The 14,112-nt window shown below is 39.5% G+C and overlaps 1 protein-coding gene across 1 annotated transcript in view; it reads right to left on the bottom strand.

Moving 5' to 3' along the window:
• The window catches only part of LOC126249194 (KICSTOR complex protein SZT2-like), a 706,154-nt gene that overhangs the window by 595,272 nt on the left and 96,770 nt on the right, over positions 1 to 14,112 (bottom strand). The window contains exon 12 of the mRNA XM_049950848.1: positions 5,182 to 5,428. Within this exon, the coding sequence (XP_049806805.1) occupies positions 5,182 to 5,428 (247 nt within the window). The remainder of the gene's footprint in view (positions 1 to 5,181; positions 5,429 to 14,112) is intronic.

Genomic DNA, 14,112 nt, shown 5'->3' with positions numbered 1-14,112 from the left:
TCAAAATAAACCTTCTTATGCCCAAAAAAAATAAATTATACTCCAAGGTTGAATGTTAAGATGTCTCATAGGCCATTTGTAATGTCATTCTGCTCATTGCATTTCTAAATACCTTTTCTATAAAGGGTTGATCTTTTCTGATGATAACTAACATCAACATAATTAAGTAACAATATTTGCAATAAAATATTCTATATTTATTCAGATTACTTTCCACAAAGGATACCTACATAAAATAATGCCAAAGACACACCTGACAATGTGATGTTTTTACAATGTTGTTTACCTCTCTGTTACTTTACAAATGAGAACAATGCCACCAATATATTATGCCAAATCCTGGTAATTCTACATATTATCTACCTCAGTAAGTAAATAATCACTTCACTTTCCTCTGATTTTTCACACAAACATTGCCGCAGTGGACCCTTCAAATAATGTTCTCATTTTTTAATCCATTCATTAAGGGGACTATCTTTACATATTCTTAAAAGGGTGCCGGTATCTGTACTCATCATCCGTGGCTTATAAGTGCCTTTGAGGATAATAAAACATAGAAGGTTCTCTCTAATACCTAAAACTCTGAAAAATCCAGGACTGCTCAAAGGGAATCTTCAATCTAAGTAAACCTGCCACAACTACCAGGTGTACCGGTATGAAATGAGCGTTAAGATACAAATGTGTTTATAGGGAACATTTGTTGTGAACAAGCTAAATTTTTTTTTGTTTGGTTGGTATGACACCTGTCAAAGATATTTAGTATACATCAAGTCATGGAACAAACAACATGATATGTTTTCATCGTGTTAACAATGTCAAATTTTGTACCAGAAAGATATTATTTGCGGAAAGCATTAATTTTTGTTTCCATCTGAAAAAAAGTGCTGCAGAGTCACATCGAATGCTTGTTGAGGCATATGGTAGTCATGCTCTATCAGAAGCAACATGCAAAAGATGGTTTCAACGGTTCAGAAATAATGATTTTGATGTAAGAAATGAATAATGTGGAAGACCACCAAAAAGTTCGAAGACGCCGAATTGCAAGCAATATTGGATGAAGATGATACTTTGAGCCAGAATCAAATGGCAGCAATGCTAAATGTTGCATAACAAACAATTTGTGACCGTTTGAAAGCTATGGGAAAGATCCAAAAGTGTGGAAAATGGGTGCCACATGAATTGAATGAAAGACAGATGGAAAACCAAAAACCCATTTGTCAAATTTTGCTTCAAAGACATGAAAGAAAATCAATTTTGCATTGAATTGTTGCTGGCGCTGAAAAATGGATTTATTTTAAGAATCCTAAAAGGGAAAAATCATGGGTTAATCCGGGACAACCATCAACATTGACTGCAAAACCAGATCTATTCGGCAAGAAGACAATGCTCTGTGCTTGGTGGGATCAGAAAGGTGTGGTGTATCATGAGCTTGTAAAACCCAGTGAAACAGTGAATACTAATCGCTACAGACAACAAATGATCAATTTGAACTATGCATTGATCAAAAAAAGACCAGAATGGGCCAGAAGACATGGCAAAGTAATTTTTTTTACACGACAATGCACCTGCACACAAAGCAAAACTGGTTCAGGATACAATCAAAACACTTGGCTGGGAGCTGCTACCCCACCCGCCGTATTCACCAGACTTGGCCCCTTCCGACTACCATTTGTTTTCATCAATGGGACACGCATTGGCTGAGGAACACTTGGATTCCTACGGAGAAGTCGAAAATTGGGTGTCTGATTGGTTTGCTTCAAAAGACGAACATTTCTATTGGCGTGGTGTCCACAAATTGCCAGAAAGGTGGTCAAAATGTATAGAAAGCAGTGGTCAGTACTTTGAATAATTTTTTTTTACTTTTCAATTCCAAATTGGTGTTTCATTTTCACAAACAAACGCTCATTTCATACCAGTACACCTGGTAAGTATCAGTAGGTGCCCAAATTTGCAGATTTATCCTCAGTACACTTTCTCTTCTTTACACATTCTTTAATCTGAACTTATGAGTGTTTTAGAGAGGTTTCTCAAGATAAAGGTGAAAAAATCAACACACTTTCTCTCTGCAAATTATTATAGTCCAGCTTCATACATAGTGGCTGCTGAGATTCAGCCACCTACATTTTAAATGTTGGCAACATGAAAGACAAGGCTTGAATAACTATTTGATGCTAATATACAAACATGGCAATCGTTAAATATAAAACACTATTACTGGATCCCATTAACATCTTCATACAGCTACACGAGACCGGGAGCACTCAATAGCTCTTAACACTTTGCCATACAGCGACACCAAAGTGGTGTCGCACTCTGCCATCCGCACAACTCTTACAAATTTATTCGCTTGGTGCAGGCAGTGTTAATTCAGATTACTTGGTTTGTTGTAGGCCATTCTTGACATTATCGGGAGATTATACATTGTTAAGTTTTATGAATCTCGTCATTAGTTCTCATAAGTTCTCAACCCTGTTCCCTTACTTCCCTGAAATTTCGAATATGTACATACAAAAATAAATACAAAATTTGTTTGTTTCATATATTTGTTTATTTGCATTGTCTTTAGTACCTAGTATTTCTCTTTCATATGATATGCAGCAAAACAGTCTACATGATGCAACGCAACTCCGCAAGACTTGCACATTAAGTTTGTTGTTCTTTTTTTGTTTTTGGAAAATACATGGCAGTTTCTTTGTTTTCATTTATTCGTTTTGGAAATAAGTATTAGTTGGTGTTGCTTTATGTGACCGGAAAGTCTGTCAACCAGATCATGATGAGACATACGTGATGTAGTGGCAACCTCCAAGTTTTGCTCAGAAGCAGCTACATGGTCTTTTATCCACAAATCAGACACTTTCAATAAAAAAATCGTGAAATCAGAGACTTGTGTTCTGTATTGAAACATTGACATGTACGGAATGCATGAAATAATGTGCAATTAAAGGGGTACATGCAAACCTTTTTTGACTATTTTCTACTTTTTCTGTATATAAGGTGATAACTCAAATATCGGTCTGCCCGGTCCACTCCTTTTATGTATTTGTTGTAGTCTAATACACTTTCAGGTTTCTTTATTGTGTAATTGGTTTTTCTACATTTTCTTTGAGTGTCATTCAAAGTGGCATTATGTACTGTAGAGATCATTCATATCATTTTAATTTTCCAAGTTCTCCATACCTGTGCGAGTATTTCACCTTTCCGTTGATGACAAGCTTCAAACACATTGACTTTTGCGCGTTTTAATTTTTCTGGAAATCCTCTATTTTGTCATATCATTCCACAAACTCGAATTTTCTTTTCAAGTAACTTCTCTGCAAGTTCTACACTGTTATAATAACTATTCATGTAGAGGTGATGCCACTTTCCATCAGAAGGTATCAATAGTTCCATCACTATTTTTGCTGAAGGCTGTCCAACACTGGAATATATCTTGAATGAGGAAATGTATCCTGTACCCGAATCACACAGCATGCGAATGAGTATGCTGTAGTTCGTAATTTTCGACAGATTGTAAACTTTAAAATTTAACCATCCATGTCACGGTATCATTCCTTCATCAATTGAGATGTTCTGACTTAGATTAAATGATTCTTTAAACTTTTTGCAAAAATAATCAATTGTGAATTGCACTTTGAATAGCTGGTTGGCATTATCCGGTTTATTGTTGTTGTCGGAAGAATGTAAAAATGATAATATTTGTCTGAAACGGTTGTGGGACATCATTTTGCGAAATATCGGCATGTCTATCAACAGATTCATTGACCAATAATCATCGATCCTTGCTTTTTTCACAGTTCCCATAAAGATAGCAAGCCCAAACCATTTTCTAAATTCGGGCCCCGTAACGTCGACAACTTTGGCATTTTTTAATCCGGTTTCTTTCTATTGCAATTTTGACTGTAGTACTTGTTGGTTCTGTTGCTAATATATTCAAATAGATCGTTCCCAATATATAATTCTACAATATCCTCAATGCTCTGTGTATCTTTGGGAAATATGTTTGGATCCGGGGATCCTTCAAATGTATTATTGGTCCTCGGTAAATCAAAGTCTGTCCACTGTGCACTGTCTTCTTCACCCAAATCAGTTGGCAACTGTAGCATTCGCCAAATTCTTCTTGGACATATTTCACTATCTTTCGACAATTCTGCTTCACTTTCATTTTTTTGATATCCAATGTCTTCTTCCCAATTGGCCAAGTCATCCAGAACATCAGACAAGACGTCCGCACATTCATCATAAATAATCGTATCATCTCTTTCGTCTGCCATTATGAAAGGGCACAAGTACTTATAAAAACAAAAAACTTGTTGACGTGTGTAACTTATTGGTACCTAAACAAAACACCAACAGAATGCAAAAGATACTAACGTGCTGTTGCCGGCCACTGCGCGATACTACGCTCACAACACCACTGTGGTGTCACCGGCCACTGAGTGATACTATGCACACAACACCACTGTGGTGTCGCCAGCTGTTGACCGCTATTTCGTGCACAACACCACTGTAGTGTCGACAGACTATCTAGTGTTAATTGCTCTCACAAGACCCATAACATTCCAGTGTGAAGGGCATTATTGAACAATTCCCTCTCCACTGTTTCTTCCTTTGCATATACCACAGGTGAAAAATCAGTGCAGCACACCAGTACTGACCATTCCAGTCCCATGAGAGGTCATATATATAACATCATGGTTAGAGTATTTTGTGAGACCATTTACCAAAAATAGCTACAATGTTAACAGTGTACACAACTTTATGTAGGTACTACACTGACTCACCATCAGCAACAACAAAGTTTCCATGTTTACTTTTTTTTAAGTTTTCCTGGAATTATCCACAGATACACACCATAGCAGTATCTGCTTATGTACTACAGGCTATAGTCCCTCCATTATGAAATATATGTCAACAAATGACACACTACCCCAACCCTTCACCCATTATAATTATTGGTTTACTATTTTTCTCCATTACTTTCTTCTTCTTCTTCTTCTGAGCAACAAACCTGCAATGCTAATTTAGATTTTATGACACCTCTCCTTTTTTTCTCCCCCAATTTCACTGTTGCAGCTGCACCTTCCAGATGAAATTTGGATCATATCCCTCTACTTTTAGTTAATCTTAGATAAAACTAATACATAGGGCTACATTCTGCAAGTAATAGCATGCACTTCTTACCTAGAAGTTAGAGAAGGGCTGCACGAATTCGGTGGAAGATAAAATACAGGCATACCACTGCGTATGCTCTCAGGTACTACATATGCAGTAGAATTACTGAGGAAAGTGTTAAGATGAACTAATATTTGATCAGACACTCCCAAACTTTTGAACGTGGCCCAAAATCTCGATACTACAGCTTGTCGATATGGAGATTTAAACTCCTTCTTAACAAGGCATGTGACATCATGTAGGAATTCATATGGTGCTGCAACAGAAAAATGAAAATAAAGATAATATAGGTGCTTTGTACAGTTCATCACCATGTAACATCTACGAGGGTCGTTCAATAAGTAATGACCCACAATTTTTTCCCCCCTCAGAACATATTTATTAAGAGACAGAATTTGGTGACAATATACATCAACATGTCTTGTCCTTGTCCTATTTTTCTACATAGTCTCCATCACAATCTATGGCTGTACGCCAACATAGAAAAGTATGTATTCCGTGTTGGTAAAAGCTCTTGTCCTGTAGGCATAGCCATCTTTTCACTGCATGACTGACACTCTCATCATCTTCAAAGTGTGTTCCCCATAGAGAATCTTTAAGCGGTCCAAAGAGATGGAAGTCCACAAGTGCCAGGTCTGGACTGTAGGGTGGATGAAGCAATGATGTGAAACCCCTTTTAGCGATGTATTCCCGGGTTCTAAGACTTGTGTGTGGATGTGCATTATCATGTTGGAGCAAGATTTCTGCTGGGTTCTTGTCCAATTGAAAATGTCTGAAATGGTTCTCGAGTTTATTCTGAGTCTTCGTGTATGTCTCTGAATTGATGGTTGAGCCTCTTGGCATCACATCCACGAGAATGACGTCATCACAATCCCAGAAGACTGTCACCATGACTTTTCTGGCAGAGGGGTTGTCTTGAATATCTTCTTTTGTCATGAATGAGGACAATGCCACTCCATGGACTATCTTTTTGTTTCTGGCACAAAGTGGTGCATCCAGCTTTCGTGTCCTGTAATGATCCATGACAGAAAGGCCTCGCTGTCGGTCTCAAAATGTTCCAGCAATTCAGATGAAATGACCTTTCTTTGAATCTTGTGGTCTGCTGTGAGTATTCATTGAACCCATCGTGAACACCTCTTTGAACATCCGAGAGTCTCTATCATTGCAGATGCACTTCCAATGCTGACTGACAACTGTAGAGCCATTTGTCGAGTTGTGATGCGCTGGTCGGCACAAATAATGGCATCCGCACAATTCAGCATGTCTAGAACAGTGCCTGTGACAGGACGTCCCGAGCACAGCTGATCATGGAGCTCTGTTTCTGCATTTCCTGAGGCTGTAACTTTCTTTACCCATTGCCGAACTGTAATCCTATCAACTGCAGCATCGCCATACACTGCACACAAACATTTATGGATGTTCACCACGGATTCTTTTTCTGCAGCTCTGCCATCTAGCAGAACAGTTCAAAAATTCACTGGCGCACAGAACAAACTTCAAATGTGAAGCACCAACAAGGAGGTTTGTCTATGCATATTAATGGCTTTTTTTAAAAATATGGGGGGCACTACTAATTGAATGACCCTTGTAAATTTCCAATATAGTAGATAATATAATAGAAAATTTAAAATTAGCAACAGAAAGTATGGTAAAATATTTATAGGTGAAAAGTACACAAACTGTGTCTTGTTCCACGAATATATTTACTGCTAATTGAAGACTAGATAGTAATAAATATGTATCAGTGGAACAAAATGCAATTTCTTTGTTTTTCGTGCTTAGGTATGAGATTGTTCTATGAATAAACAACAGAAGACTCCATTAATATAATCATGTGTGTTTGTTAATTTAGAACTTAAAACACTCATCGCCCCATAGCCATTATTTTAAACTTCGGCAAAATTAAAATGAGCAGTAACTGTGATGATCACATGATCCACATACACAGAACTTCAAAACCAGGACATATTTGTGACAAAAAAGTAATAGAAATCACAATAAGATTAAAAACAGAATTTCCTTCAAATATTATTATTACTTCAGGTACAGATAAACAACAACAGAATGTGTATTCTTTGAGTTATTTGACTAGTTTTGTTCATCAGATGCAGCCATCCTTGGATATTTAATGATCTTGTGGCAACATGTTAAGAAGTTTAAAGCATGACATGGTCCCATCATCAACTCAAGCTGGTGCGAGTTGGATCTCAGTATTTACTCTATAATTTTGGGAATTTTACATATGGCATCTCTGGTGAGAATATAATGGAAATATTGTAATGTGGTGGACAAACTGATCACCCTCCCATTATTTCAAGTTTGCATATGTTTCTCCATCTGGCTGTTATGTGAGGTCGCAATGAAAATTTACACCCCGGACTGTGTGAGGCTCGTGTGAGACTTTATAGTGATCAGAAAGTCACAGCCTTCTAATATGAGAGCCATGTCTGTGACTGAGTAGGGTGTCATCATTTTAATTGGGATGAAGTAATTTAGCATTTTGATAATTGTTGTTAGAGTTCACTCAAAATAATTTAGCCTGTAAATGCACAGTTGATATGGTAGGGGAAGGGACAACAGTAGTTGTGAGGGCTCCATCGTGAACAACCACTGCATGGTAGTGTACCACTATATGATAATGTATGTGCAATTCAACAGCTGAAGTGTAAATCACATTTACCGGTTATGTCAGGACGAACAATAATCTGATAAACGTAGATGTTCAATATCAATCATTTCTCACTAAAGTACCAAAAAAAAAAAAAAAAACATTATCAATAGAATCAACAAGCAAAACAAGTCAAACCACACGCTGCAAGAACGATATCTCATAAAAAAAAGTGGTAAAAAATGTAATGAACAATGTCTCTTCCAACAATATTGATAATGTAAAATAAAGAATATGTGTCATATCAAAATAATATATAGCAGTCTCCTGACAACCTGTTTGTAAGTTTAACAGTGACTTGGATTCCCCACCCAGCCTGAGTATCAATACAGATGGCAGGTCACAAATACCTGAGCTACATACTCCAGCCACACCTTGCTCCCCTAATGAGGTGCCGCCACAGCTGCAGCTTCAACCGTAAGCATGTCATGTGAGGCTGTCCTCTGACACAAGTGTGACTGTAAATACTGCAGACCCACATTAGCCAGTTAGCCTTGCTAATTCATTAGAACCTTAGATATGTGCCATGGTTAGTATAATGTTTAACCTCGCCTGTAATACATTTTTGATTCAGATTGCTCCCAAGACTGACTGTATATGCCTACAGTAACTTATGCTATGCTATGGACTTTGTTGTTGTTGTTGTTGTTCTTTTTTGCCGTCTGTTATATTTACGCTCATTATTACCAACCACTACATAGTCAAAAATTATGTCAGCCAATAACTGGATGCTGAACAATGAGATGGTTAGAGGAACATTAACACAACAACTAACTGTTCAAGTACACAGCATATTTTGTTGTTCACAGCAGCAGCAGACAGGATGCAGAAGTTCATGGTGCAAGTGAAAATTTATGGAGTAATGGCAGATTTCCAGTTGGACACACGCATAGCCATGTCTCTGATTAATGTGGACATGTATTGGCAACTAGTTGCAACTAGGCTCAAATTTAATCAGTGCGGTAAGCAATATGCACAATCCTACATGGTATCGGCTGCTGACTCGCAAGGCTTGGCACACCAGTGTGATGTTTCCTATAAACAGAGTGGCATATTGTATGTGGAATCATCTCTTTGTTACAGTCTTATGCATCTTGCCCCTGACAGAACAGACAGTGTGAGAGGCTTTACAGTCATCTGATCCAACTCTAAGCAACATTCTAAAAATTTACAAAGCTCATGAAGTAACAGCTTCTGCACACACGTTTCACGATACTTCTGGTGTTAACTTTTTTAGTCGTTGTCGTCGTCGTCGTCGTAGTAAAAAACAGAAGATCTCATCATTCGCAGATGCACAGAAACAGAGGCACTTTGTTCGCTGTTGATGTGTCCCAAAGCAATCGGAAGCTCATACAACAGGCCCCTCCTTGACAACTTCAAAGTGTCCCAGAAACGTTTGTGCCATCAAATTGTGTGAAGATTGTGACCCGCAGCAGCAATGGAGTCACTGCCATTTCTGTGATAGCACCTGTTTTGCATGGCACAAACTGGGGCAGCTAGCAAGTGTCTGCCTGGGCTGGTCTATGATAACAAGAACATCCATCAGTGCACTGCATGCACTGGTGTTCATAGCAGCAGCAGACAGGATGCAAAAGCTCATGATGCAGCTGAAAATTAATGGAGTAATGGCAGATTTCCAGTTGGACACAGGCACAGCCATCTCTCTGATTAATGTGGATACGTATTGGCACATGGGGTCAGCACAGCTGTGGTACCCTCAGTGCAGAGTACCAATGGCCAGTTCATCCTGTTGCGGGGTCATATTGTAGTCCAAGCTAAGTATAAAATTGTAGCTCAGCAACTAAACCTGCTAGTTATCAATTCTTGGAAGACCACGAACATTTTTCGCTTTCACACTTTGGTACTTTGTTGTTTCCACATTCAGACCAAGTGAATATAGTTTCAACTGTGATACCATACAAAGAACTTGATACCTTATGCGTGCAATATAAGCAACTCTTTGAACCTACAGTCGGTTGTGCAACAAGTTTCCTAGTCCATATATCCTTAATGAAATCAGCAGAGCGCAAGTATTGTAGGGCACATTGAGTGCTTATCACCATTTGCGATCAGGTTAAAGTGGAACCGGATAGATTGCAGAGCATCTTAGTAATATTCCCCGTATTGTCTAGCAATGGCCAATGCCACGGATCACAGATGATAATCCAAAGGGATCACTTAGAATTTATGGTTTATTTTAAGTCTACCATTAATGCTCAAGTAAACATCAATATGTATCCAGTTGCTTGGCTGAAGGAATTGTTGGCAAAATTGGCAGGGGGCCACTATTTTTCAAATATAAATCTCATTGATGCCTACTTTCAACTGCCTGTAGATGATCAGAAAAAAAACAGTATTTAATGATTACCGTATTTACTTGAATCTAAGCCGCACTTTTTTTCCGGTTTTTGTAATCCAAAAAACCGCCTGTGGCTTAGAATCGAGTGCAAAGCAAGCGGAATTTCTGAAAATGTTGGTAGGTGCCGCCACAACTAACTTCTGCCGTCGAATATATGTAGCGCTACACAAGCATGCTTTGTGGGCACAGAGATAAATACTGGCGCCAAAACCTCTGCATCATTAAAAAAAAAAGGGGGGTAGAAGATGAGCTTTTTTTTTCTCCGCCCCGAGTTTCGACCACTGCATTTTCATACATTATCCAACGAAGTAAATACAAATTCCGTATTGTTCATCTTCGAATGTAGCAGAATTTCAATGCACTACGAAAATCCGACTGGCAAGACTGTTAGGGATATTTGTCAATATGGCCAACTCTATGTTCCGAGTTTTTTCCTACCTGTGAGAAGAGATGGTTGCTAATAGGAACCTGATGAAATGTGAACCATAAGAATAATACGAATATAAACATTTTGCCATGTATTCTTTTGTGTTTGCTGCTATCTCATTTAAATCCTGTCTGCCTAATAAACTACGAAACTAGAGTGAGACAACAGCAAACGCGGAAGAATATACGTATCGTGTCATGTTTATATTCATATTATTCTTATGCCTAATAGTGATACAGTCAGAAATGAAGCACGGCAACTGACTAGATTTTAAATGTAAGATGACTAATTTCTGTGCAGAATTTGATGTACTAAAGAAGCGGCCGCAAAGATTTTCAAACGGAGAAAAATTTTCGCTAAACTCTCGTTCAGAACATGTTCTATCATACGCAGTCTATTATTTGGTTCTTGTTGATCATTATCAAAGAAAGCAGCCGTGTAAGTAACAACAAATAGCAGTCTCTTGCCATTGTTTCGCTAATGAGACGATTCCTCTTTTTTTTAAGCGGCGGTAGCGCGCACAAAAGCAAGTCATGCCGCGAGCGGCGACAGGCCGTAAACACGCACTATCAAAATGCGACAAACAATGCATGACACAGTACAGTAATGCATTTTCAGCTTAGAGTGACAAACACCTATAACAAAGAAAACGGCACTTATCAGATCAAAGCAAAATAAGCAATCGATTCAAACCAGACGAAGCACGTGAAAAAGGAAGGGTACCCATATAAATACGGACGGAGCGCCTGACGCATAGCAATGGCTACCTGGTAAAGCTTAACTGCTAAGCTTACGACTCGAACCAAACTACTGTAGCTGTATCGTCTTTCATTCGACCTAAATTGTGTCTCATATTACAATGGACCAACTTTGTTTCGATTTGGAGGTGCGGCCTAAAACTTTTCTCTGCCCTTGAATTTCGAGTCTCAAATTTCAGGTGCGGCTTAGATTCGGGAAATTTTTTTTTCCTTTATTTCGAGTCTCATTTTTCAGGTGCGGCTTAGATTCGAGTGCGGCTTAGATTCGAGTAAATACGGTAATACACTGCTTGGCATGTATCATTAAAACACATTGATATTTGGGGTTCCAAGCACTCCTGGGATGTTTCAGAAATACCTTGAGCAACTCATCCAAAGTACCGTCAACTGTGTTAATTATTTAGATGACTGGCTAATTACTGGGGCCATGCGGCAGCAGCATCTGCACAATCTACGGATGTTGTTTGAGCAGTTCCATGTCTGTGGTCTGTATTATTGCCTTGACAAATGTAGTTTCTTTGAGCGAAGGGTGAAGCACATGGGGCAGATATTAAGTAAAGAAGGGCTCACACCCACACAGTATCAGGGGGGGGACGATCAGTAACATACAAGCTTTGAAAGCCCTCAATAAACTACAATCATTCCTAAGCAAAATAAATTATTATGTGAAATTTATTTTCAATGTGACATAGACTTTCCGTCTGCTTAATCAATTGTACAAAAAAACTGCAGTTAAATTTATGTGGTCACAGATTGCCTTGCCAGAAAGCTGAATTGCTACTTTAAAGGGCCTTAGTTCAGCCCCTTGTATAGCAAAACTCCATCCTTGAAACGCTTAATGCTTGCCACCGACGCATTGGATTGTGGCAGTGGTGAAGTGTTGTCCCACAAATACATTGATGGCACAAAACAGTCCATTGCATTTGCATCTAAAATATTAAATGTAGCACAGAGGAAGTTTTTCACAAATTTTGAAGGAGGCGTTTGCTATCATATACAGTGTCAAGAAGTTTCACATATATATCTACGGTATTAAGTTTCAGCTGATCACTGATCACAAGCCCGTCATTCTGTTATTCACTCCCCATTTAAAACTCTCTGATAAGACGGTGCAGCAGCTGCAACAGTGGGCGTTATTCCTGAGTAACTACACCTATGAGTTTCATTATCGGCCCACCATTCAGTACTTTCCCACTTGCCATGTGGTCCAGATGCTGAGTTTGGTAGGCAAAAATCACTGTGTTTTGCCTTAGATGCAAATCAGTGGCACAACCTAGATGAATTCCTAATTAAAGAAACAGGCCATGATTGACTACTCTACAGGCTGTTGGCTCTGTATGGCAGGGATGGCCAGGGTACCTGCCTAAGGACACCAGTCCAGCACTGTGCATCTGTTTCTCATTACGGTACATGCTTAATGTCACTGATGATGTCACATTGTTAGCCAGGGACAATTCTGAAAGCTGGATGGTAGTTCCTCCCATGCTCCAGCCCCACATACTGAAGCTCCTCCATATTTCACACTGGAGAATGTGTAGAATGAAGACAATACCAAGGCATCAAGTGTACTGGCCTAGTGTTGACACCATCACAGAACATACCAATCAGACCTGCCAGGTCTGTGCCCGCAAGCAGCCCCAGCACAGCATTTCATCTATGAACACCCTTGGCAAAGAGCATATGTTGATTTCACAAGACCATTCTGGGGAGCAATGTGGTTACTAGGTTGTTGATGCCCTCTCTTAACTTTCCATATATGGTATGGATAGCTACCACTACCATAGTAGTTACCATCCGTGCCCTCTCTATCATATTTCCAATAGAAGGGCACCTCCATCCCTGATTTTCGACAATGACTCTCAGTTCATGGCATCTGTGTTTCAGGATTTTTGTCAGTGCAACACCATTGAGCACATGACCACTGCTCCTTTCCATCCCTCATCCAATTTGGAAGCTGAGTGAATGTTAGGACCATCAGACTGCAGAGGCACAAGATAATGATGACAACTAACTCAAAGGAAGTACTCACCAGCTTCCATGCCACTTACCAGTTCATCCCCGTAAATGGACGTAGCTCAACTGAAAATTTATGCAAGTGCAGATGCTGTACCCTATTCAATTTGCTGCACATGACTTGGTGTGTCCAGTGTCCATGCACACAGCTGTACTACTATGTTGCCTCTACTGTCTGGGCTTGCATGTTTGGCCACGATCCCAGGTGGACCACAGACATCATCATCCGCAATAGGGGGCACAAATGTTTGAGGTTGTGGCTGGCCAGGAGCTTCTAGTTAGTCATCAAAATCAGCACAGGTCACAATGAGATGTATCCCACCACCCTTTCCCACAGCTGCCATCTGGGCTACATCTACACAACTGTGCCCAGAACAAACGTGTCCAACACCTTGCCTGTTACCACTAAAATCTCCAACCTCATCTTAGGCATTGACAGGGAATCAACAGTGACAAGTGATGGAAGCCAATGGAGGTGGAACCACTTCCACTCAATAACCCACTTCCAGCTCCCACCAAAACCAACGACCCCACATTTCACAATCGATGGAGGTGGAGTCACAGCTGGCACCCACACCCCTGCAGACAGGACTAAATAGCACTCCAGAACCCATCAATCACCCGAAATCCTACAGACTGCACAGGCATCTGAGCTGGTTGACCACATGAAGGAACTAGCGTAAGAACCTTTGGCAGGAATTCTGGTACCTCTCTT

The sequence above is a fragment of the Schistocerca nitens genome, chromosome 3, assembly GCF_023898315.1.
Source record: "Schistocerca nitens isolate TAMUIC-IGC-003100 chromosome 3, iqSchNite1.1, whole genome shotgun sequence".
In the NCBI taxonomy this organism is placed as follows: Eukaryota; Metazoa; Arthropoda; class Insecta; order Orthoptera; family Acrididae; genus Schistocerca; species Schistocerca nitens.
This window is presented reverse-complemented; position numbering and strand designations above follow the sequence as displayed.